The sequence below is a fragment of the Phyllostomus discolor genome, chromosome 5 (genome assembly GCF_004126475.2).
Source record: "Phyllostomus discolor isolate MPI-MPIP mPhyDis1 chromosome 5, mPhyDis1.pri.v3, whole genome shotgun sequence".
In the NCBI taxonomy this organism is placed as follows: Eukaryota; Metazoa; Chordata; class Mammalia; order Chiroptera; family Phyllostomidae; genus Phyllostomus; species Phyllostomus discolor.
Window position 1 is genome coordinate 5,598,976 of NC_040907.2, and position 24,993 is coordinate 5,623,968.

At 51.2% G+C, this 24,993-nt stretch overlaps 1 protein-coding gene across 4 annotated transcripts in view; it reads left to right on the plus strand.

The window, feature by feature from the left end:
- UBE4B (ubiquitination factor E4B) overlaps positions 1 to 24,993 on the plus strand; it is a 100,893-nt gene that overhangs the window by 9,907 nt on the left and 65,993 nt on the right. For all 4 annotated transcript variants that reach the window (XM_036025282.1, XM_036025283.1, XM_036025284.1 and 1 more), the window contains exon 2: positions 19,600 to 19,786. In XM_036025282.1, the coding sequence (XP_035881175.1) occupies positions 19,600 to 19,786 (187 nt within the window). The remainder of the gene's footprint in view (positions 1 to 19,599; positions 19,787 to 24,993) is intronic.

Here is a 24,993-nt window from a genome sequence, read left to right on the forward strand (position 1 = left end):
AAGTTTCCGGTCATTATTTTTTCAAGTAGGTTTTCAGTTTCTTGCTCTCTCCCTTCTCCTTCTGGCGCCTTCCTGATGTGAGCGTTGGTATGCTTGAAGTTTTCTCAGAGGCTTCTTACACTGGCCTCATTTTTTTTGGATTCTCTTTTGGTTTTGCTGTTCTGATTGGGTGTTTTTTGCTGCCTTGTATTCCAAGTTGCTGATTTGATTCTCAGCTTCAGCCACTCTACTGTTGATTTCCTGTAAATTATTTTTCATTTCAGTTAGCGTATCCTTCATTTCTGAATGGTTCTTTTTTTATGGTCTCTTTGTCCTTTTTTAAGATTTTATTTATTTATTTTTCAGAGAGAGGAGGAAGAGAAGGAGAAAAGAGAGGGAAACATCAATGTGTGGTTGCCTTTCATGGGCCCCCAGCTGGGGACCTGGCCCACAACCCAGGCATGTGCCCTGATCGGGAATCAAACCGGCGACCCTTTGGTTCTCAGGCCCGTGCTCAATCCACTGAGCCACACCAGCCAGGGCTCCTTGTCCTTTTATATGCTGTTGAAGTTCTCACTGAGTTTCTTCTCAGTAAAAATTTAGATGGGTGTTAGCCCTGGCTGGTGTAGTCAGTGGATTGAGCATGGGCTGTGAACCAAAGTGTCACAGGTTCGATTCCCAGTCAGGGTACATTCCTGGGTTGCAGGCCATGACCCCCAGCAACCACACATTGATGTTTCTCTCTCTCTCTCCCCCCGTCTCTCCCTTCCCTCTCTAAAAATAAATAAATAAAATCTTAAAAAAAAAACTTTAGATGGGTGTTGAGAGCTGGTTTCATAGTTCTGTGATTACTAGGGAGCCAGACTCGTTCTGTTTTGTGCGCCATTGTCCCCAGTTGAGGCATCGGGGTGGTTGTCCAACATGGCTGCTCCAGCTGCTACAAGCGCAGGTGCATTCTCGTCGTCATGAAGAGGGCAAAGGGGAAGGGGAGGGCATGTTCCCATTCCTCAAGGACTTGATCGGAGAGTGTCACACATCCCTGCTTATATCTCCGTGGCCAGATGTTAGTCACATGGCCATGACCAAATGCAGGGCTGGCTTAACGTATATTAGGAGGCAACTGGCTGTCCCGACCACAGTGATACCAAGAGCTGTAGCCTAAGCAGCTTGAAAAATAACGTTGTCATGTACTGAGATGGGGCAAATTGAAAGACAGGGTTTGGAGGGAAAAGTTACCTGTTTTGGTCATACTGTGATTTTATCGCTTGTTATTTGTCTGTGTGAAGATGTCAAGGAGGCTGGCGGGTGTACGTTGGGTTTGCAGTTCAGGAAGACGTCTGAGCCCCCAGCTGCTCCAGCACTTAGCAGTAGGGAGATAAGAAGGAGAAGACTTCTGGAAAGGCCCAGAGGAGGAGACTGATGAGGCACAGCCACTGAGGTAGGAGGAAGTTTAAGAGAGCCTGGAGTCTTGGCACCCAGGAGAAGAAGAAGGTGTTTTATGAGGGAGGGGAGTGTTCAGTTCTGTTGAATTTCAGTAAAGTGAGTTAGAGAAGGATCGGGCTTGACAATGGGATTTGGCAACCTGGAGGTCACGTGACAAGTTCAGTTCGGTTGCTGTCAGGAATAGGTTCAGAGAGAATGGGAGGAGGAGGTGGATGGCTCAGGAGTGAGGCGCAGGCTCCAGGGGTATGCTGGGGAGCCGTCTGAGGGTGGCAGAAGCCATGGGTTTAAGAAGCGAGAAGAAAATATTTGGTGAGCGTATCCTTTAAAATTTTATCTTTTACCAGTCCTTATTATTATCACTAGTTTCTTTATTTATTCAGTAAATGTTTATTCAGTTCCTCATTTCCTCTCTTTCCCAGACATAGGATATAAAGGTATAGAAATAGATTTGTATATTATTCCTAGCAGGATGTTTTGGGCCTGTAGAGTTCCAAATATAAATTTTGAACTATAACCTGTGATCTGGGGCACGCAGAGTGATATTATAGTTATTTTTTAGAGCTTTAAGAAACAGAATAAACACCACCAGGGTGGAGGCATAGGTGGACACACTTTGCCTCCTCGAACAACCAAAAGGAGGACAACAACAAATTTAAAAACGAAAAGGAACCAGAACTACCAGAAAGTTGAAGTGTATGGAAGTCTCACAACCAAGGAGTTAAAGAAGAAACGTTCATCCAGACTGGCCAGAGAGGTGGAGAAGGACAGCCGGGGCAGAGAGGACACTAGGCAGGTGGTGGCTGGTGGAGCGAGTGGCCCCACATTTTTGTGCAGGTAAACTGGGAGCAATGACTAGGGAGCGAGACGACCATGGAACCCAGGGTTCCAGTGTCGGTGGGAAAAGCCTCAAAAACCTCTGGCTGTAAAAACCTGTGGGGGTTGAGGCAGTGGGAGAAACTCCCAGCCTCACAGGAGAGTTCTTTGGCCAGACCCACAAGGTCCTAGAATGTACACAAACCTACCCTTCCTTGAATTAGCACCAGAAGGGCCCAGTTTGCGTGTGGGTAGTGGAAGAAGTGACTGAAAGCTGGCCCAGAGCTGAGCAGGCGGTATTGTTCCCTCTCCCACAGCTCCCCCACAGACAGTGCCACAGTGCGGCCACGTGGGTTGCCCTGGCCTGGCGGATACCTAAGGCTCCACCCCTTACTATGTAATAGCTGCACCTAGACAAAGAAATGTGGTCCAAACGAAAGAAGAGATCAAAGCTCCACAAAAAATACAACTAAGTGATAAGGAGATAGCCAACCTATCAGATGCAGAGTTCAAAACACTGGTAATCAGGATGCTCACAGAAATGGTTGAGTAGGGACGCAATAATAGAGGAAGAAGTGAAGGCTGTGCAAAGTGGAATAAAGGAAAAATGTGCAGGTAACCAACAGTGATGGGAAGGAAACTGGGACTCAAATCAATGATTTGGATCAGAAGGAAGAAATAAACATTCAACCAGAACAGAATGAAGAAACAAGAATTCAAAAAAATGAGAAGAGGCTTAGGAACCTCCAGGACAACTTTAAACATTCCAGTATCCGAATCATAGGGGTGTCAGAAGGAGAAGAGGAAAAGCAAGAAATGGAAAATTTATTTGAAAAAATAATGAAGGAGAATTTCCCTAATCTGGCAAAGGAAGTAGGCTTCTGGGAAGTCCAAGAAGCTCAAAGTGTCCCAAAGAAGTTGGGAAGGACCCAAGGAAGCACACACCAAGGCACATCATAATTACATTAGCAAAGATTAGAGATAAGGAGAGAATCTTAAAAGCAGAAGAAAGAAAGGAGACAGTTACCTATAAAGGAGTTCCCACAAGACTATCAGCTGATTTCTCAAAAGAAAGCTTGTAGGCAAGAAGGGGCTGGAAAGAAGTATTCAAAGTCATGAAAGGGAAGGACCTACGCCCAAGACTACTCTATCCAGCAAAGCTATCATTTAGAATGGAAGGGCAGATAAAGTGCTTCCCAGATAAGGCAAAGTTGAAGGAGTTCATCACCACCAAGCCCTTATTACATGAAATGTTAAAAGGACTTATCTAAGAAAAAGAAGATGATCAAAACTATGAACAGTAAAATGACAACAAACTCACCACTATCAAACCTGAACCTAAAAAAACAAAACACAACAAACTAAGCAAACAACTAGAACACGAACAGAATCACAGAAACAGAGATCACATGGAATGTTATCAGTGGGGAGGGGGAGAAGAAGGAGGGAGAATGGGGGAAAAGGTACGGGGAATAGAAGCATAAATGGCAGGTACAAAATAGACAGGGGGAGGCTAAGAATAGTATGGGAAATGGAGAAGCCAAAGAACTTATATGTACGACCCATGGACATGAACTAAGGGGAGAGAATGCTGGTAGGTAGGGGGGCTGCAGGGTGGAGGGGAATAAAGGGGAGAGGAAAATGGGACAACTGGAATAGCATGATCAATAAAATATACATTAAAAAATGAAATACCTGGGAATAAACATAAGGAAAAAACTCTAAATGAGTAGACATGCACCTGAGTGGTAAATATGCGTGCATATGTGGTGAAAGACCTGAACATTGTGAATTCTGCTTAATTTCAGTAGACATATGTGGGATACTCGCTCTCTGCTGGTATCGAGGGTTACGCGTGTGGGGGTGCGGCGTTGAATCCAGTAAGACCTGGTCCTTGCCTTCGGCCAGCCCGTCCCCCGTCAGGGACAGGGAGACAGGAACGCAGGGAGCGTTCAGGTGTTGACGCAGGCCTTGAAGCGAAGGGAGTGCGCTTGCTGGGGCAGCTGGTTCTGACTGGGGGAAGCTGGGAGAGGATCTGGGAGCATCTGATTGGTCCTTAAAGACGATCGGGATCTTGACGTGGAAAAAAATCTGAGGTGAAGGTGCAAGTTTCGATTGTTTCTGAACTTGGGTGAACTGTATGACATATGTTCCTTAGAATTGATGGTAAAAATACTAGAACCCTTGGGGGGGAATCGGAGGTGGTGAAAACCTCTGATCCCCGTGGGTACTTGCTGATCTGAAGGGTTTGGGGGTGATTGGGTCGGCCAAATGTGTGGCCACAGGCTCTCTCCTGAACCTCTCTGAGTCAGCAAGGGGCTGGAGGAGGGGAGGTGACGAGACGCGGGAAGAGCAGAAAGTTCTCATTTAAATGAGCCCCCCCACACTACTAACCACGCTGCCCTGGGGATGTCCGTGTGCTGGGTGCGCTTCCTGTTGCAGTGCGAGCTCTCGACTGTTCTCGGTCACTGTTTTTATCCAGCCCTTAGCACAGGGCCTGGCGCAGAGTGGCCCGCGAAATCTACCTGTTGAATGTCATGAATTGGGTACAGTGCATCTTTTTGTGACTCTTAATTCTTATTTTGCAGTAATTTTTTATTTTCCTGTGGCTGTGTTAAGTTGCATTAGTTAGGTGCAGGTAGGCACTGGAAAGAACCCTTGTCAGAGTTACAGTTCATAGTCAGAGATAGCTGGGCTCCATTTGGACCAACCAGTTGGACGGCCCTGGGCAAAAGTTTAGCCCTTCTGAGCCTCTGGTTCCTGATGTGTACAGTGGGGTTTGGAGTCCTTGCCGCCTGGCCTGGCGTGGCTCTCAGATTGACCCCCTGGGGGCAGTGAGCCCAAGGCGCCCGGGGCGCTGCCCTGGCAGAGTGGGTTCCGGGGCACCTTAGCTCTCTCTTCCCGAGGAAGACTGGATTGTAGGTCATTCGAATTTGATTTTTTAAAAATTTTTAATTTTTTATATGTATGGAGAAGAGATTTATTATCCGGAATTGGCTCATGTGATTATGGAGACCCAGGCGGGCCGTGGTGAGGTTCTGGTTCAAGCCCGAAGGTCGAAGAGCGGGGGAAGCGGCGGTGAGGACCCAGCCTGAGGCCCACCGGCTGGAGACCCAGGGCAGGCCTGCGTCCCGTGTGAGCCTGAGGGCAGGGCGAGGACCACGCCCCCATGGGGGGGTGGGGGCAGGCAGCCCGGAGAATTTGCCCCTACCCAGGGGAAGGCCAGACTTTTTGTTTATTCAGAACTTCAGCCAGTTGGACGAGTCCCGCCCACTTGAGTAGAGCTTTAGTTGGTGCCTATTGCAACGTTTAAGAAACCCCTTTGCATGTAGGTGGGAATGCCAGGAGCTTTTTTAAAAGGCCGAGTCCCCCCGGCTAAGGCGGCAAGTGCGCCCTGGCTGCGTGAAAGGTGCTGTGGCAGCCCTCCCGCTCTGCCGCCCCTTGTACTGCCCGAGGCCTCTGCTCACCCGGGGTGGGGGGGGGGCGGGGGGGGGCGGGGCCGTCTTCTGTGGAAGCCACACTGTTATCATCTCCGCTTCCCTTTTTCTAAAACCTGGAGAGACCAGGCGGCCGGAATGCGCTCAGGGCGAGGGTGGAGCGCGGAGGTTTCAGAGGAAGGGGGCTGGGCAGGGGGACCTGAGGAGCCTGGGGGGCGGGGGGTGGGGGTGGGGGGACCGCGCTGTTGCACGACGGAGCCACTAAAACTCGGGGCCACCCAGTCGGCCCGAGTCGGAGCACGTATTTCGGCTTGCAAAGGAACTGCCCCTCTGCTGTGGGGCTGGGGACAGGGCACCTCTGAATTGTGTGTCGTCGTGTTGACTGCTCACCAGCCGACATAGCTTTAGTGTCGTCTATTTTGGGGGGAGGGGCACCAGATGACGTGACTTGAAGGAATGGTACGGATGAAAGACGTAGGGGGATGACTTGGTATGAGGTACAGAAAAGGTCAAGGTCACTCCGACGTGCACATACTGCTTTGGGGACCAGAGAGTCCCCGGCCCGCCCCGTGGCTGTGGGAAGGCAGCCTGAGGCTGAGCTCTCGTCACTGTCTCCCAGGACCTGCGTGGCAGAGAGGTGCTCCGCCGAGCCCGCCGCAGGGGCCCCGACCTGCGCAGGCTGGTTAGGCGGTCACCCGGCTCTTCGACGGGCTTCGCCTGCTCGTCCAGGTAGTGTGCTCACTGCAGTCACACAAATGAGGGTCATTGTTTTCCGTGGCCCGTTTGTGCAAGCCCAACAGTGAGATCCACACTTTTTCCCAAGCGTGTCGCCCACTCCACTGCATGCAGCCCATTCTCCCAGTCATCCCCGTCCGGTTTCTTGGTCTCCTGGAGGAAGATTCCGCCCCCTCGTCGGTTCTGCAGCTTCATCGGGTTCTCAGCATGTTCCCTCTCCTCGTGAGGCTGGCGAAGAAAACACTTGGCCAGGTTCTTCAGAGTTCCGTCATCACGGTCCAAGCAGCGAGACTGGGACTGTAGACAGGGCGTGCGTGAGCTGCTGGCGGCCTCTGCGGCCTGGGGGCAGTTCTGCCGCACCTTCGAGGTGGACCGTGTCTTCACGATGGGCGTCCGAGGACGGGCGGCTCCGCAGTGCCGGAGCAGTGGCGGGGGCCTCGGGGCGGTCTGAGGGCGGGGGCGCTGCGAACTGGTGGCAGGAGGATGGGTCCGGGCAGGGGTGCGGGTCAAGCACCGGCTTCTGGGCTTCTGTTGGAGCCCGTTGAAGCCGGAAAGCACGGTGACTCCTGCGAAGGAAGACTCCGTAGCTCTGGCCCCTGGCTCCCTTCCGTGAAGACAGGCGTCAGCCTGGGCAGAGAGGTGTCCTGAAGGTCCCGGCTTGGGAAGCGCTCAGCCTGGACTTCATTAGCGTTCTAATTGAACATCACGAAGTGTATTCAGTGCACATTGCTCCTCCGATGCCTGTCAGCGTTTGGTCATGGATTCCAGATGTGTCATGGTGTCATAGTGATTAAACTAGTTAAATTTTCTGGCCAGAGGAGGTAGCGCTTTGTTCTCGGGCTTTTTTTTGTGAACCGAACTCCTGGGATTTCCAAGCGAATCCCAGGCGCCGGACGCCTGCCACCTGCCAGGCGCTGACCTAGAATCACATCAGGCCGGGGGCTCTTGTCAGACCCCGTGTCCGTTCTCGTCGCGAGGCCCAGCTGCACGGGCGTGTGACCCTGAGTCAGATGCGCCCCACACTTGGCTTCATGTTTCTCAACATGGGTCCAGCAGGAGGCCCTGCGTTTTCGTTCGGCTCCAGGCCCCGCAGGTTCTGTGGCCAGTCCTGCCTGTCACTGACTGTCTCTGTGCGGGTGGGCACCACGGGGTGGAGTCCAGCTGGATCCCAAGGCTCTGGAAAACCACGTGGACGCTCAGCGGAGAGACGGCTCCTGTTTTCCACAGAGAAAGGGTTAGCGTGTGCCATGCCGTTGATGGAATTTCTTGTTTGACAGGTTTCTGTATGCGTGTGATACTGAGTCTGTGGTTAACTAACTTCGCAAATAGATGGGTTCGCTTTTTTAAAAGTCAAGAGTTTTGACATACAGGCATTTACTTCCGTATTTTTCATGTTGTGCATCTTATTTCTTCAATCTCAGTAAAATTTCTTTTGTGTTTTATCAAGTATGGAATATATTTTGTTCATATTTTTATGGTATAAACACTTGTTTTCATGAACTATGAATTGTGTTTAAAAGTATAACTCATTTTGGTTTTAAAATTTAAAAATGTTTTAATTGAAAAGATAGTATCCATTCGTGGCTGGTGTAGCCCAGTGGATTGAGTGCTGGCCTGTGAACTATAAGGTTTTCTTAGACCCCGCCGAGGAAATAAACAGCCAATCAGCCATGGAAACAGGCAGATGAGCTTTATTGTGGAAGTTTGTGCTCCCGGGCGACGTCTGCCCAGAGAAGGGGCTAAGAAAAGACCGCGCAGGACAAGGGAAAGGCTGGGAGTTTTATATGGCTGGACTTCGCGCGGGAGCCAAGGATTGGGACTTGGTGAACAAAGAAGCAGCTTAGCATTGGTGGCTCCTGGTCTGATGTCAGTCACCTCTTCTGGGTCAGAGTTCAGTTGCCATATTGCTTGTAGTCCAAATGGTGGCCATATTTGTAGTCCAGAATGCTAATTGTAACTAGATTCCCACTTGTCCTACCCTGCCCATCCAGACATGAACCAAAGGGTCACTGGTTTGATTCCCAGTCAAGGTGCATGCCTGGGTTGTGGGCCAGGTCCCCAGTAGGGGGCACTTGAGAGGCAGCCACATATTGATGTTTCTCTCCCTCTCTTTCTCCCTCCCTCCCCCTCTCTCTAAAAATAAATGAATAAAATCTTTGAAAATAAAAAAATATTATCCATTGGCTAGTTTTCTATAGTATTAGTATTTATCTGTAAATACTTACCTGTGCTGGTCAGTCAGCTGTTACAGTGGACCAAAAATAATCCTGTGCAAAGTACTGATTTTCAGAAGTAACCAAGTACATTTAATGTTAGAAATGGGAAAATTTCTGTATATGTGGCTGTCCTACTGGGGGAAACATTTCTAAGAGAGAAACAAAAATAAGTGCAAAATTTAAAAATATCTAGCAACCTTTGTAATCTAACTTACATACGATTTGATTTATATTACACTCATATAGTGTCGTGTTTAGGGCACTGAGAAGAACATCCAGAGAAAAGAGGCAATAACATTTTTTTTTTTGAGGCAAGATTAAGGAAGAAATTAAAATGAAAAAAAAACTTCTTACTGCATATAGATCTTCCAAAGAAACTGATACTTGGATTTCCACGGTAACTATTTTGTGAGCCCGTTGAAAACGTCCATTCCCAGCACACACGGAGACAGAGTGCAGAGCCGCTCGGAGCTTTGAACGCCGGTTCTGCAGCGCGGCGGGGAATCTCCGTGTCGGCATTTTTGTTTCGGGTGTGTGTTTGCTTACCGTTAATTAAATAATTAACTTTTTACTTTTCCATAGTTAATCTTTTACTTAATGATAAATACAGAACAAGCATCGTTTCCCTGGCACTTTATCAGATAAAGGACACTATTTTTTTTTTCCTTCCAAGATGACGTGGGGACGATGGGCAGTCACCTGCAAGGGCATTTGTCCTTTCACTGTTGCTTTGTACAGGTGTGCTCACACTCACAGCGTTTGGTGATGTCTGGTCTGGGGAGCCCTGCATGAAGTGGTCTCTGGCCTGGTGCTGTGGTTTTGGCTGGCCTGTGAGGGCGAGAATGTTAGCGAGTGCCAGGCGGGAGAAGGCCTGTGCCGGTGTCCAGTTGGACCCCTCAGTCTTTTTTCGATGTTGAAGTGGACAAGCGCCAAAGTGGTTTCAGCAATAATTATTTTGTGAGTCAACTTCGAAAACACTTCCCACATAGCTGAGTTTTTTAAAAAAAATTTCAAAAATGTTCGACACTGTTTTATTTGTTCACTTTTAAGTGATCAGGATCTGTTTCATGGGCCAGTGTCGGACGTGGCCGCCACGTGGTCTCGTGCAGGTTCACCTTGTCTGTTTGACCGAGCGAGATCGAGGATGGGAATGGGGGCCACACCGTCGCTTCCTGTCACGTGGGCTGTTTGGGCGAGGGCGGCATTGCAGCTGCAGGAGTCACTCTTTTAAAGACCAGACCCAGCGAGAGAGAGCGACCCACTCTCGGGACGTCTCTCTGCAGTGTCACGTTGGTGGACCGGAGCCCTCGGTCCTCGCGGTCCCTCCTGCTGCTGGCATCAGGATCCACCGGCAGTCCCGAGACCTTTCAGAAGCCGCGCTGCATGTTCTTGTTGTTCGGCCGGAACAGCCGTGCGCCAGAGGCAAACAGTGTCGGGGCCTGAAAGGAAGACGGAAAGAGCAAAAGGAACGGGAGAGCTTGGAGGCTGACGCCATGAAAAAAAAAATGACGACTGTTGACTGTGTGTTGGGTGGACTCTCCACTGTTCAGCAAACACTTACCGAGTGCTCTCTGCGTGTGGCATTGTCATGGCCGCTGCAGGGAACGTGGCAGCGAACACAGTGATAATCAAAACGGGAGATCTCTCTAGAAGGAGACCGTTCCAAAGGGTACCTGTTGGACACTGTTTTTCTTTATGTTGGGGTTTAATTTTTTGTGCATAAAGTAAGATGCTTTTGTAGAATGATTGCTTACCAAATGGAAAACATTGCTTTTTGGATTTATTCCCCCCCCCCCCAAATTCTAAAAATAAGAGAAACAGCTTGCCCCCCTCCATCCCAGGCTCTGCCCCGGGCCACCACAGCGGCCCGTGCTGTTTCCACAGTCGCTGTTTTGAATGTCTCTTTAGGAAACCGGGAACGTAAGGTTGGGACACGCCGCATCCCGGGGGACCAGTTCTGGGGAAGGCCCTGTCTTAATGTCAGCTGTGAAGAAAGAACTGAAACAGTCAAGACAAGAAAAACTCTAGGAAAGAGATTTCAATATTGGTATCTTTGGGTTGACTTGTGGTTTAGGACATAAATTGAGGAATTGGAAGTTCCTTTTTTATGCTGTTGGTGTTTTCTCTCTGTGACATCTTAGGAAACAAGAAAATTGTTTAAAGGATTTTTGCTTTACTTAAACGATACTATACAGCCCTGGCTGGTGTGGTTCAGTGGATTGAGTGCCTGCCTGCGAACCAAAGGGTCACCAGTTTGATTCCCAGCCAGGGCACATGCTTGTGTTGCAGGCCATGACCCCCAGCAACCGCACATTGATGTTTCTCTCTCTCTCTCTTTCTCCCTCCCTTCCCTCTCTAAAAATAAATAAATAAAATCTTTAAAAAAAAAAGATACTATACCAATCCCGTGTGCTTAGTGTGGAAGAACAGAGTTAAGCAAAGAGAGAAAAGTTGAGTGATATTTTGGAACGTTGGGACTATTTTTAGTTTGTGCCCCATATGTTCTGTTTGTGATAAAAGTGAGGTCACATCTCTTAATAGCCCGGTCACTTAGCGAGGCCTTTCCACCTGCAGTCGCTCCAAGCCATTCTCTCGGGACTCTCCCGTGCAGGTGTTCCCGGGGCCCTCAGGTCGCTAAACCAGTTCAAGGCCGCCCCGGCGCCGTAGAAAGTGGTCAGTCCACCCAAGGGTGTCGCTGCTGCGGGCAGCCCAGAGCACTGCCCGCTAGAGGCTTTTTCTGCTTTGACCAGCGGGCCTTTACCCCGGGGAGTCGGGACAGGTCCTGCGGGTCGCCTCCCCCCAGCTCAGGTCTTGCACGAACCTGCCTCTGGCCTTCGCTCCACTCCGTCTCCCTCCCTTGGTCGTCCACAGGGTATTTCACAAGTTCGCTTCTTCCTTCCTTTTTAAAGACCTGCCGGCCGGCCAGCCGGGTGGTGAGGGCGGGGATTGGGAAATACCAGCACAGCCCGGATCTTTCTTCTTGGAAAACTTCCTTTCTTCCTCCCAGCCCGTTGCGCGGTGAGTCAGGACAGTCATCCAGTGTGTCTGCCTCTGAGCGCCTCTGACTCTGAGGTTGCCGTCTCAGGCCGAACTTGGCCCCCAGAGTTAAACGGACTCTATGTTTTACCGAAAGATAACGGCACTGTTATTCCATAGTGTCAACTTCGTGCGCAGTGCATTTTCTAACAGTTTTCACGTCTTTCATTCACGCAGCACCTATGCCCTGGCTGGCATAGCTCAGTGGATTGAGCTCGGGCTGGGAACCAAAGTGTCCCAGGTTCGATTCCCAGCCAGGGTACATGCCTGGGTTGCAGGCCATAACCCCCAGCAACCGCACATTGATGTTTCTCTCTCTGTCTATCTCCCTCTCTTCCCTCTCTAAAAATAAACAAATAAAATCTTAAAAAAAAAAAAGAAAGAAAGAGCACCTACTGTGTGCCGTGCACTGTGCTCTCCTAGGCACTGATGGGACATCAGAGGACAAAACTGAGAAAAGTCCTCACCTTGAGAAACTTAGAGTAGGGGGCGGAGGGTAAGCAGCGCACCACAAACGGCACGCATGTAGTAGGAGGGCTGTGAAGGCAGGGCAAGGGTGGTGATTTTCTCAGCGCCATGAGGAAGGTGCTGTTTTTATTCCCATTGCACAGATGCGGAAAACTGAGGCGACTTAGCTCGACCCTGCCGGCGTAGTCAGTAGCCAAGGTTGAATTTGACTTTGAAATCGAGCATGCGCTCCTAAATTCAGCGGCCTCTGAAGGTAATGAAACTTAACTTCTAGCAAATGCCCAAATGCTGGGGTCTGTGAAAATGTAGCCTCTCTCCCCCAGGTGTTGTGCCGGGTCAGTGTGAGCGCACGAGTGTGTGTGAGCATTAGCACACTGCCTTGGTTTCAGCACCGGGCAGTCAGTACAGCACTTGTATAAGGTACTTCCATTTATCCTGAATTTAAAAAATTATGGAATCTTGATAAAGAATATGGCATTTCCAGTGGGCCTGGAAGGGTAAGCAGGGTTTATTTTTTAAATTATATCCTATCTGAAGCATATTTAACACGTACATCATGGAGAATAATACGACTGCCCATGAACTCAGTACCCGTAGCTGTACGTGTACAGCTCAGTGGAATGTCGCAAAGGGGACACACCTGTGACACTAGCGTTCTGTTAAAGAGAAGACCATTACCAGGACCCTGTGAGCTCCCTCATGCCCGTCCCAGTCTCTTCCCCGTACCCCTCCCCCAGAGGCACTAATGTTATAGTTCATTTGTTCTTGTTTTTGAACTTGATATGGAACCTCATGGTCTGTGTGCGACTTCTTTCGTTCAGCATTGCGTGCCAGCCGGGCGCCTGCCAGGGCACAGCGCGCTCCCGGGATTGCCTGTGCGTGCCCGTGTGCGCAGGCACCGCCGTCGATTGACCTTCGCCCGTGGTTCTTACGTCACTCTTACGAGCACCGTCCCGTGTGCTTGTAACCCCTACCTCTCCTGTGAGAGCTGTGACTTAAGTGTGTTGCCCATCGTCACAACAAGCCCGGCCGGGCCGTGGGGGCCCAGCACGCAGGTTCCCCGACCCACGCTGGGTTCTTTTCTCTCTGCTGAACCACACTCCTCGTCGGGTCTGAAAGGTGCCACTGCTGGGCCCTCGAGTCTGTCTGTCTGTCTGTCTGTCTGCACCTTGCTGCTTCATCACAATCCCTGGTCCCTCTCTCTCTCTAACCTGCTTGCCTGGCGACTCCCCAGCAGGGGTTAAGTCCAGCTTTCCGCACACTCTGCATCTGTGGAGCTGTTTGTAGCTGGAGACAAACAGCCCGTCTGTTGAATGGTTTCACTTTGAATTCATGACCACCAGTCTCAGGCAGTCATGAGCTCGCTTAGTGCTGCCTTGCAGTTCCCCTTGATTTCCTTTGTGCGTTCATTCCCTCGCTCTCCCGGGTGACGACTTACACCTTACCTTCTCTCTTTAAACCCCTGCTGCCTCCTCCCATGCTCTCCTCCCAGCGGATGCCCGTGTTCTGCGTCCCTGAGAAGATGAAGGCCAGTAGCCGGACCCTCCTGCCGGCTCCCCCCACCCACCCCGGCTAGTGCTGCCCCTCCCCTCTCTGGCCTCACCGGACCCCCCCACCAGCCTGCAGGCCTGCTGACTCGCTCCCATCTTTAAAACCTCCCCCCCACCCCCGTTCACCTGCTGTATTTTATAGTAAACATTCTCTGCACCCCCTGTCTGCACTTTTCCCTTCCCACCCTCCTTTGTCCCAGCGTTCCATCAGAGCAGCTCTTGACGAGCTCCTCACCCACCACCTCATCGCCAGGCCCCGTGGCGACTCGGTCTTCACGGTTCTCAGCCTGTAAGGGATGTCGGCCCCCCTCCCCCCCCGAAATACTCGGGTAGGTTCCAGGAGGCTCGTCTCGGTCTGGTTCCACCTCCTCTCCTCGCTTCAGCTGCTGGCGTGAGGCTCAGGGCTTCAAGTCCTCGGACTCCTCAGTCTCTGCCTCCACTCAGCCGCCCAGGTCTCACTGCTGTGGCCCTAAATGCCATCTGGAAGCTGCCAGCTCTCAGATGGTCCTCCAGACCTGCCCTCGTCCTGCGCATCAGAGCGGCATCTGCCCGACAGCTCCACCGGCAGCTCCACCGGTCTGTGTAAATGTGTCTGAAAGGGTCCTGTGGCTCCACCCCCTTCGCTCTTGCTGTCTTCATCTCACACCGATCTCATAAACTGCTTCGGGCTCGAGACCTTGGTGTCCTTTTTCACCTTCCCTGGTTCTGTCCTACTCGTTCTCCAGTCCAGCGGCAAATCCTGTAGCTCCGCTTTGAAAGTGTGTCCCAGATGGACCCCTCAGCTTGGTCTCCACAGCTGCCCGCCCTGGACCGGGTCATCGCGGCAGCCGCCTGAGTCAGTGAGCTCTGCCTGTCCCAGTCTCTCCTCCTACAGTTGGTTCTCCCGCGCAGCCAAAACAAAAATTTGAAAATGTGAGTCTGATCATCTTCTGGTCATAACCCTTGGGCGGCTTCCCAGAGCCAGAGCTCTTACAGGGGCCGTTGAGGCCCCTTCTCATCTCTGAACTCATCTTCCCCTTGCTCCTCCTCCCCTTGCTCGTTTTGCTGTCACCACACTGGGCTTCCTGACCTTGAACGTGCCAAGCACCGTCCCACCACACTTCCCAGGTGCCCACACGCCGGCTGCCTCTTCTCCTTCAGGCGTCTTCAGATGCCCCTTTCCCCGACAGGCCATTCGGTCTGCCTCATGCAGAAGTCGTGGTGCCTGCCCTCCCCCCAGCAGGCCCTGCTCTCCCCCCCTCCTCTGTTTTCCTCTGATGGTGCTCGTAACCACCTGGCGTCTCTTCTGTCCATCTGGCTGTTGTCCTATGACCCCACTAGCCCCTGAGCTCCAAGGGAGCGGGAGTGCTGAGTTCACCGTGGCGCTCACCCGACGCCTGTTGCACGTGGGAAGGGGAGCCGGAACCAGAAGTCGGAAACCTGCCTGGGCTCTCCGAGTTCGGTGAAGCATTCTTGGGTGTGGTTTCGGTACTTGGCCCCCCCCCCCATCCGTGTGTTAGTTTCTCCCATCGTTCAGTACGGACAGAGCTGTTGCGTGTCTGGCACCGTGCTCAACGCCAAGGACGTGACAGTGAACAGGACAGACACGGTTTTCTCACGGAGCGTCCCTTCCACCAGGGAAACAGGAAGTCAGACAGCGAGCAAGAAAGATAAGATTTTCACAGACCGTGAGGCATGCTCGAGGAATGTGGACGGAGGGCCCTGAAGTCAGTGAGCGTGGCAGGAGGGCTGTGCTGGATGCTGCGGTCAGGGGCGTCCTGACATTCAAGCTGAGAAGGGAAGGAAGAGAAAGAATCGGCCAGGCCAAGAGTCAGAGAAAGTGCTCCGAGGCTAAAGGAACTGCACGTGGCCGGCGATAAGACAGAGCCTAAGATGTCCAAGGAACTGCTGGAGGGCCAGTGTGGCTGCCCCGGGGTGGGGCACCGGGAGCCTGGAGGGGCCGCCGGAGCCCTGGAGGACGCACGGAGGACTTCTGTTCTGGGTGCGGGGCAAAGCCATTGCAGGTTTCAGCAGGGGAGAGTGAGTCGTGTTTTTAAAGAATTCCTGTGGCTGCGGTGCAGAGGATGAGTCACTGAGGATTTTGTTCTATACTTAGATTTAAAAAACCTCTCTAGCCCCTGGCAGCCACGATTTTGCTTTCTGTCTCCATGCAGTCAGCCAGTCCAGGTGCCTCGTACGAGTGAGATCCTACAGTGCCGGCCCCGTCGCGACTGGCCCCTCTCTCTCTCTCTCTCTCTCTCTCTCTCTCTCTCACACACACACACACACACACACACACACACGAGACGCTGGGTTGACCAGAAGGTTAGTTGGGTTTGTTCTGTAAGATGGCCCTCGTCCTTTCAGTGCACATTTTTTTTTTTTTAAGATTTTATTTACTTATTTTTAGAGAGGGAAGGGAGAGAGAGAGAGAGAGAGAGAGAGAGAAACATCAATGTGCGGTTGCTGGGGGTTATGGCCTGCAACCCAGGCATGTACCCTGGCTGGGAATCGAACCTGGGACACTTTGGTTCCCAGCCCACGCCCAGTCCACTGAGCTACACCAGCCAGGGCCTGATCAGTGCACATTTTTTAAAAACCGATCAGAAGTGGTGAATTTTTGTGTAGCCATTTTAATGTTAGAGGTAGAAGAACAGCAACAGTTCTGGCATAGTACGCTTTAGTGTTTCAGGAAAGGCAAAAAGGCAGCGGAAACACACAAAAAAGACTTGTGCAGCGTGTACAGACGGTGCTGCAGCTGGTGGAACGTGTCAGGAGAGGTTCGCGAGCGTCGTGCCGGAGATTTCTCGCTGCTCCACTGCCGGGCGGACCAGTTGAGGTTGACAGTGATCAGAGCGAGGCGTTCACTGAGAACAACCAACGTTACACCGTGCAGGAGAGAGCCGACGTACTCCAGACACCCAGAGCAATGAAGTTGTTGGTGAAAGTGAGAACTACGTCTTACTTTATGAAAAAAGCTAAATAAATAGACTCTTTGGCCAACCCAGTGTAATGCCCTCAAAGGTCACCATGTTGTAGCTTATGTCAGAATTTCCTGCCTTTTTAAGGTGAACAATATTCCATTTTGTGGATCTGCCACATTTTGTGTGTCCATTGATGGACACTTGGGTTGCACCCACCTCGTGGCGATGGGGAGTGGTGCTGCCGTGAACACACGTGGACAGATACCTGTCTGAGTCCCTGCTTTCGATTTCGGGGGGGTATATATTTCTAGAATGGGAATCACTGTGTCATGTGGTAATCCCGTGTTTAATTTTTTGAGGAACTGCCAAAGTATTTTCCATCGTGGCTGCGCCGTTTTGCTTCCTACCAGCAGTGCTCGAGAGTTCCAGTTTCTCCACGCACTTGCTAGCACTTGTTATTTTATGTGTTTTCTATAGTGGCCATCCTTATGGGTGTGAGGCGTCACCCCATTGTGGCTTCGATTTGCATCTCGGAAACCCGGAACTTTGAAAGTGTTCAAAGGGAGGAATGTGGGGTCTCTGTCTTCACCGGGCCCGAGCGGACACGGGTAGATCCCTCAGGTCCTGGCGAGGGCGGGTGGTGGCCTGGATGGCGTGGCGGCCGAGGAGCCCGAGAGGAGGGTGGACGCAGGTTGGAGGGACAGCCTGGGCGACCCCTCGTGTGCGTCTGAGGAGGAGAGGGGCACGGGGGGAGCAGTGAACGCGGATCTGGGGTCTCCGGCTGGAGTGACTGGGTTGAGAGTAGGTTGGGGTGCGAATTTCTGGTCCACCGTTAAGTGTGCATGGGAGAAACGCTTCATTTCTTCCGGGGTGTCTCTCATCCCAGTGCGGTTCCCCTCGGCTGATGGGTGACGCCTTTCAGGTCTCCCCTCTGCTCAGCTCAGGTCAGCGGGCGCGGAGTCCCCGAGACAGGCCAGGTGTCTGCTGGGCTAGACTGGGGAGGGGGTCCTGGTGGGGGCTCCGCCCAGGGCTGGCTGTCGGGACTCCTTCCCACCGCCGCCGGGCAGGGAGGGGCCAGAGAGCTTTCGTTCCGGTGGGTTTTGTCTGTTGTTAGTTACCATACTAGAAATGAAAACTGAGAAACCTAAAAATAAACTAATACTGTAAAAATAACAAAAGCCACTGTATGCTGATACAAAGAACATGCTTTTAATGGAAATGAGTACATTTTCTAGAACAAACCAGTTTCATGAGTGACATTGTTTTTGCTTTTTCCAATTTTTTCATCGTCTGACTTTAGCGAAGACAGCTCAGCTCTGTTAACTTGTTATTTAAAGAAGGTGCAGCATCACATGAGATGCGGCCTCTGGCGAACCCACCGGCCGCTCGTGAGAGGGCGGGAGTGAAAGGGCAGATGTCTGCGTGTTGTTGGGAAGTAGCTGTGGCCCCACAGGCCCTCTAAAAAGCCCTGGAGACCCCCCAGAGGTCCCCAGAGTGTTGGTTTAGTGGTGAGAGCACAGACACCGGAGCCAGGCTGCGTGGGTTCAAGTCCCAGTTCTGCCAGTTACTTGTTAGGCAAGATATCTAAACCCTGCCCCCCCCCCCGCCTCGGTTTGCTAGTATATAAAATGGACGTAATATAAATATTGATACCTGCTTCAGTGGTTATTATGCGGGTTAAATGAGTATGTATTTGTAAAGTTGTTAGAACTTTGCCAGAAGAGAGTTATGTGCTACAGCAGTGTTTACTAAATAAATACGGCCCAATTCTTTCCTTCAGGGGTTTAATCAAGTCAAGTAGGGGAACAACCCAGCAGTTTCAGGCTTTCGTGTGCCCTCCCTGACAGGTGTCTGTGCCGCCGGGGCCAGGAGGGGCTTCTGAACTTTGGGGCCAAGCACATGGTATTCTCGGTGACCATCTGAACAGTAAAGGAGCGGACTTTCTGCCGTGTCAGAATGACAGGTGGATTCTGCTGCAGATGAAGTCCATCCCTGCTGACACTGGCCGGGACTGAAGCTGTCGTCTGCCTTGTTCGCAGTGGCAGGGGTGTGAGCCGCCTGATTGGCTCGCCCCTTCGACGCCTGGCCTGGGGCGGTGAGCAGTGGGTGAGCAGTGACCGACTGGCTGTGGGCTTCGTGACTCTCAAAGTGTGGGGGGAAACAGTTCTTCCATCCCCTGGGATTTCGTGGTACATATCTGTGATCGCTTCATCACTCTGGGGTGTTAGTGTAAGGAAGAAGTTGTAGATTATATTTTTATTTTTATTGCTCTTGAAAACGACAGTAACATTTGTGTCTTAGTATAATTTCTGTTACTTTCTGTCATTGTTTTAGTGAATTAAGTTGAACATTTATTTTTAATATCAACCATTTAAAATCTCCCAGTCAGGAAGTTTTATTGAAAACAAACTTTAGTGTGTTTGAAAGTATGGTATGCTAATTGTAAATTCATAGTATCAGTCAAGAGTTTGTGATAAACGGAGATAAAATGATTAAGGCAATTGAGATGCAGTTTTTATGTGTGTGTGTGTGTGTGTGAGAAAATGTGTTTATTCTCTTTCCACATCTAATTTGAATTTTGATTTGGGGTAGAATTTAGGATTCAAAATAATTTTTAAGATGCACTTTTTAGTCCTGGCTGACTAAAGTTAGCTCAGTGGATTGAGCACGGGCTTCGAACCAAAGTGTGGCAGGTTCAATTCCCAGTCAGGGTACATGCTTGGGTTGCAGGCCATGGCCCCCAGCAACTGCACATTGATGTTTCTCTCTCTCTCTTTCTCCCTCCCTTCCCTCTCTAAAAATAAATAAAATCTTTAAAAAAAAGATGCATTTTTTAAACTGTGAACTGATAGCTTGCAAAAATACTGTTCACCAAGTATTACTTGTCTCGAATGGGTACTTTTTTCTCCAGGAAGGTTGGGCTGTTCAGCCCTGGCGTGGTTATTGATCGCATTAATGTTACTCGTGGGCAGGCTGGTATTTCTGCTCCGTGCTTACAGCGCGCCCTCTCCCCCCATAGATCCGGCGGCGGCGCCTCGCTCGACTTGCTGGTGGGCAGACCTCGCAACCGACCACCCCGCTCACCTCCCCCCAGAGGGAGAGCCCGCCGGGGCCTCCGATCGCAGCATCGGCCCCGGGCCCCTCCCAGAGTCTTGGCCTCAACGTCCACAACATGACCCCAGCTACCTCCCCAATCGGTGCATCAGGTAAGCCTTGTCTTCATACCTGGGCGTGTTTGTACTTCTAACCGCAGCTTTTTGTTACTAAGCTGACAGTTGTGACATTTCCACAACAGAGTGAAATAAATTGGACAGCAACTTTTTAAAATCCTACGAGCAGTAGTTCAAAATTTAAGATCATTACAGCATGTTCTGTTAATGCCTGTGAGGTCTGTCCAGAAGGTGCCCCACCATGTAATACGAAGAAGAGAGACATTTATGGAAGAAGATACAAGAAACACTACATACAGGACAATGACGCCTCAGTCCCCTTCCAAGTAGGTGGTGGCACCTTGAGACCTCACAGTTCTCCCAGTTGCCATCAGCTGCCCTGTCGTATTTTCCTGAATGTCACTAATGGTCTGAAATCTCCTTCCTTCAAATGTGATTTTAGTTTTGGGAAAAGCCAGAAGTCCCAGGGCACCAAATCTGGGCTGTAGGGGGCTGAGTCACCTGGGTGAGCTGATGTTTCACCAGAAAACTCGACGTGAGACGTGGTGCATGAGTGGGGGTGTTGTCGTGGTGAAGCTGCCCATCACCAATTGCCAATAGCTTCGGCCATCTGAATCATCCAAATAGTTTCCACGGAGGAATGTTCAAGCTTAACGCAAAATTTGATGCAGATTCGTTGCTCTACTCGCTCAGTCATTTTGAATGCGACAACCACACAGTACACATGCTCGCTCAATGGCATCTACCTCCCCCCCCAGTACAGTGAGGTCATCATCGTTCGTGCATGCGCATTCCAGTCCATTCGCCTTGGCTGCCAGGTTACATGGATGTCATGCAAAGATTTTTCTTATATTAAAAAAAGCTTGACTTTTTCTAGACAGATCTCATATTCATTTTGATAGTGATCTAATCTGTTAAGATTGATTGTTTCCTTTCCATAACTCACCCTTTTCTCTAACTGGGTCAGTCTGATCTTTGGCTCGGCTGATTTCATGAGTTTGGTTGATGCTTTTCTTTTAAGATAAAAAGATCTGAAAACGCAAGACTGAAGTAGTGGTCAAAGCGACAAGCCTCTAATCACAGACTTCCTTGTTTTCCTTCTGCATTGACATGGAGTTCTTTCTCTGGATCTTCAGGGTGTGGAAGTGTAGTGGTGTGAGGTTTTAAGGCTTCCCATGAACAGTTATTTAACCATCATAACGTTTATTTCTTTATAATTAATGAGCTTATGGTTGATACCTCGGAGTGTCTTTGTTGGGAAATGATATTAACTCACACCATATATTTGAAAATATCTCTTCTTTCTCTAAGTGAACATTTCTATCGAACATAATAATTTTACTATTGTAATAATTATTGTACGTACTTAAGACTCTAGTTAGGAAAATGCAGGAGCCGAGAGACCCGTGCTGACCGCCACGCCGTCTACCATCCAGTAACGAACTGGACGTGCGGTTTTTCGCTCTGCAGCCACTGAGCACGCTCTCCCTCCGTCCCCTTCTCAGTCACCCGCCTTGGTCTTGGCTGACTCGTCCACTGGAAGTGTTCACGGAGCTTCTGTGGCTGTAACTTGTTCGACGTCATTGTAGCTCCTCCCCATGTACATATAAATGCTGATGCATAATTCCACTCATCATAACAGTGAGAGGGGTCAGGCGGAAACGTCAGGTAGCGATGAACACTGCCTTTGCCGGAAGTGCCTCCTCTGTGCACCGTTGAGAAGCTGGGCTGGTCCTCGGTAGGGGAAGGGCTCGGGATTCCAGCTGTGAGCTACCTCTGCCTCGGAGACAGTGCTGCCCCGCTCGCCGCGGCTGTGCCCTGCCTGGAGCTCCGGAACTCTTCCGGGGAGACCCGGGGGGGCAGGGGGCGTCCGTGCACCAGCAGAGGTCAGGCAGGAGACCCAGAGCTCGCTCGGTGCGCTGCTGGCCGGCCCCTGCACACTCCCGGCCGCTGCAGGCTGGCTGGCTGTTGGGGAGCACCAGGGCAGTGCCAGCATCCCCTTCACGCAGTGGAGCAGAGCGAGAGGAAGACCCGGGACCGTGCCGTCTGTCTCATTCAGATTCGTGATCAGAACTCAAGGGGACCCCTCACAGTGGTAGGCAGTTGCACCCCATTTCCTGGTCTCCTCTCCCACTCCGCTCACTGCTCCTTACCTTCTCCAGTCTGCAGCCTCATTGGCCATGCACGCCCTCCGTGACGGCCCGCCTCCTGTTCATGGAGGAGGCTTGAGGCAGAAGGGGCCTCCCGGAGCTCCCATCCTTGCATCCCCCACCTGCCTGGACGTGTGGCCAGTTCTTGTTGCGCTTGCACTGTCCCGCCTTGTCCCAGGCCGTACCCTCGGCCCCAGCTCCTGTCACCTGTGCAGGGCCGTCACCCCCGCTGTCTCATCTCTCCTGCTTCGTCAGGTTTTCCAGCTTAAGTGGGAAACTTGTGTTTTTTTAACAGCCATTATACATGCTGTTCCTTCTCCCATCAGGGTCTCTGCCACAGCTGTTCCTCTTTTCCCCTGTGACTCAAAAGCAGCCCTAGACAATATGTAGATGCAGGAGCGTGGCTGCATTCCAGGAACACTTTATTTACCAAAACAGGCAGTGGGTCAGATGTGGCCCGTGGCCCAGCTCGCTGGCCCCTGCTCTGGACCCATCTGCAACCTCACCGGCTTCTTACCACCTCTCCTCGTCGCACCTGTCCTGCTGCTGCCCTTCTCGGGGCACCAGCCTTGCCCTGGTTGCACGAGTGGCCTCCTCATGGGTCCCCCCAGGCCAGGTCCACCCTGGCTTCACGGCAGTGTGTTCTCAGGGTCGAGCCGGTGGGCCCCACTAGAGCCTCAGTGCACCACCCTGTGACAGCAGTGCCAGTTTTCACAGCAGGCTCGTGAGGCTGCTGTCACACACCAACAAAGACTTGGACAGCTCGGAGTGGTTGGTTCTCGGCATGCACTCCTGTGCTGCGAAACCCTGGTTATGTATTCTCACAGTCACCGTTATTCATAATCACACACAGGTAGGTGTTATTAGCCGTGTTCTTGGCAGGTTGGATCAACACATTTGCGTGAACTTATTAAGTAAACAGGCGTAAACAGAACAACGCAGGAGGCAGACCCCTCACAAGGCAGGTCACGTCCGTTCCCCGCTCACAGCCCTCCCCGGGCCTCCCACCCCGCCCAGAACGGACGGCAGAGTCCTCGCTGCGGCCTGGGCTGTGTGACCCTGCCGTGCCGCGACCTCCTCTCCCACCTCCCTCCTCCCTCCTCCCTCCATCTGCTCCAGCCATCCTGGCTTCCCTGCCGTTCTGGAACGTTCCAGGCACGATCCTATTTGGGGCCTTTATATTTGCTGTTTATGTGCCTGGAACGTTCATGCCCTGAAATCCACCAGGCTGTCTTGCTTAACTGTCCGGACGTCACTTGCTTTCTCAGTGATGCCGCCCTTGGCCGCCCGAGCTGAAAGCACAGCCTCTGTCCGAGTGGGTGCCTTCCCTTGGGCTCTGACCACCAGCGAATGTAGCACACGTGTCACCTGTGTGCCCTGTTACCCCTGCCTCCCCTGCTGGAGTGGAAGCTCCATGGGGCGGGGACTGGAGTCCGTTCCGTTCTCTGCTCCGTTGCCCGTGCCTTTAGCAGTGCCTGGCACACGCTGGGCACTGACGGAAGACCTGCTGGATTAACGCATCGATCGTAAGAGAAAGTGACCGAGACTGCATAAGCACGTGTCACTTACAGAGAAGAAATCTCAAAGGGCTGTGAGGCCCTGGCTGTGTGGCTCGGCTGATGAGAGTGGCATCCCAGCACAGTGAGGCTGTGGATTCAGTCCCTGGTCAGGGCATATACAGGAATCAGCTAATGAATGCGTAAATAAGTAGAATGACAAACTGATGTTTCCCTCTCTGTCTCTCAAATTGATAAAATAAATTTTTTTTGAAGTTAAGTCTTTAAAAAAAGGATACGATAGCTTTTCATTGAGCAATGTGAGAGGTTGCCATGAGGAAGATGGTGGCTTCTGCCTGACTTCTGTGGTCCTCGGTGGTGGGCGTAGGGCCAGTGGGTAGATGTATTACCCACGGAGCGTGAAGGATGGATTTCTGTTGTGGAGTCAAGTGCTTTCCAACAGAGGCGAACGCTGGTTGGGCTGCTGCGTGAGGTGAGGCGTCCCTGGTCCAGGGGTGACGAGCAGACCCCGCAGGCGGCTCAGCCCAGTCGGCCTTGCAGCTGCAGGAACTAGGAGGACAAGGGCCGGGAAAAGGCGGGAAGCTGTGCCGAGTCCTGCAAGCTTCCCCTCCCACCTGTGTGCGGTTCCAGCGTCTTGCAGTGCCCTCGGCTTCTCAGAAGACATTCTTAAATGCATGCACTAAAACTTGCAGGATTGGCAGGGAAACCAATTACACAGAAATACAGGGGTGGACACAAGTAGGTTTACAGTTCGTGTGGAAATAATGCAACAATTAATTAATAGTACAAGAATAAACTGTGTTTCACGTACTCACAAATGTAAATCTACCTTTGTTCTACCCTGTTTACTTATCAAAATATTTTTAAAGGTTGTCATACAATAATTTACGTGCTGCTTTATTAAATGCTTTCAATAAAAGATCTAGCAGCTAATCAAGTAGCTACTGTAATTTCGACCCCTGAGTGCTGTCTCTGGCAAATGACCTCCGCCCTGGGGCAGAAGTGAACAGTGGGGCCTGTTTGGAACCAGTGAGAAGCCCAATGATATGTTTGCCTCGGGGCTAGTTGTGGGGCCTGGGTCACAAACACAGAGTCCAGTTCTTCTGTCTGCTGGTCTTTAATGTACTTAATGATAATTTAGCCCAGATCTTTCTTTAATGCTGTGTTTGCAAATGGTCTTTACCCTGCTTCCATTCATGCATTTGAGCCCTCGTTTAGTGCCCTCTGCTTGCCAGGCCTTGTGGTAGGAGCTAGGGTCGCAGAAAGGGGCGGAGCTCACTGGGCAGCCACCCCTGCCCCCCAGTCTAGCCGGAGGAAGTGGGCTGGGGAAGGGCTCTCCGTGCTGGCTTGAATTGTCACTGCCCCAGGCTCGACACTGTGGTAGGTGATTTGGGGGGAGAATTTTCACACAGATATTTATCTGATTGAAAATTTTGCCTTTAAAGAAAAGCAGGATTATTACTTTTGAAAATAGGTAATATCGATAGCCCATGTAATATCCCACTAGGGCTGGTTATTCTTATCCCCCCAGATTTGCATGATCTGCTTTGTTATCTGTTTTACATTTTAGCTTCTC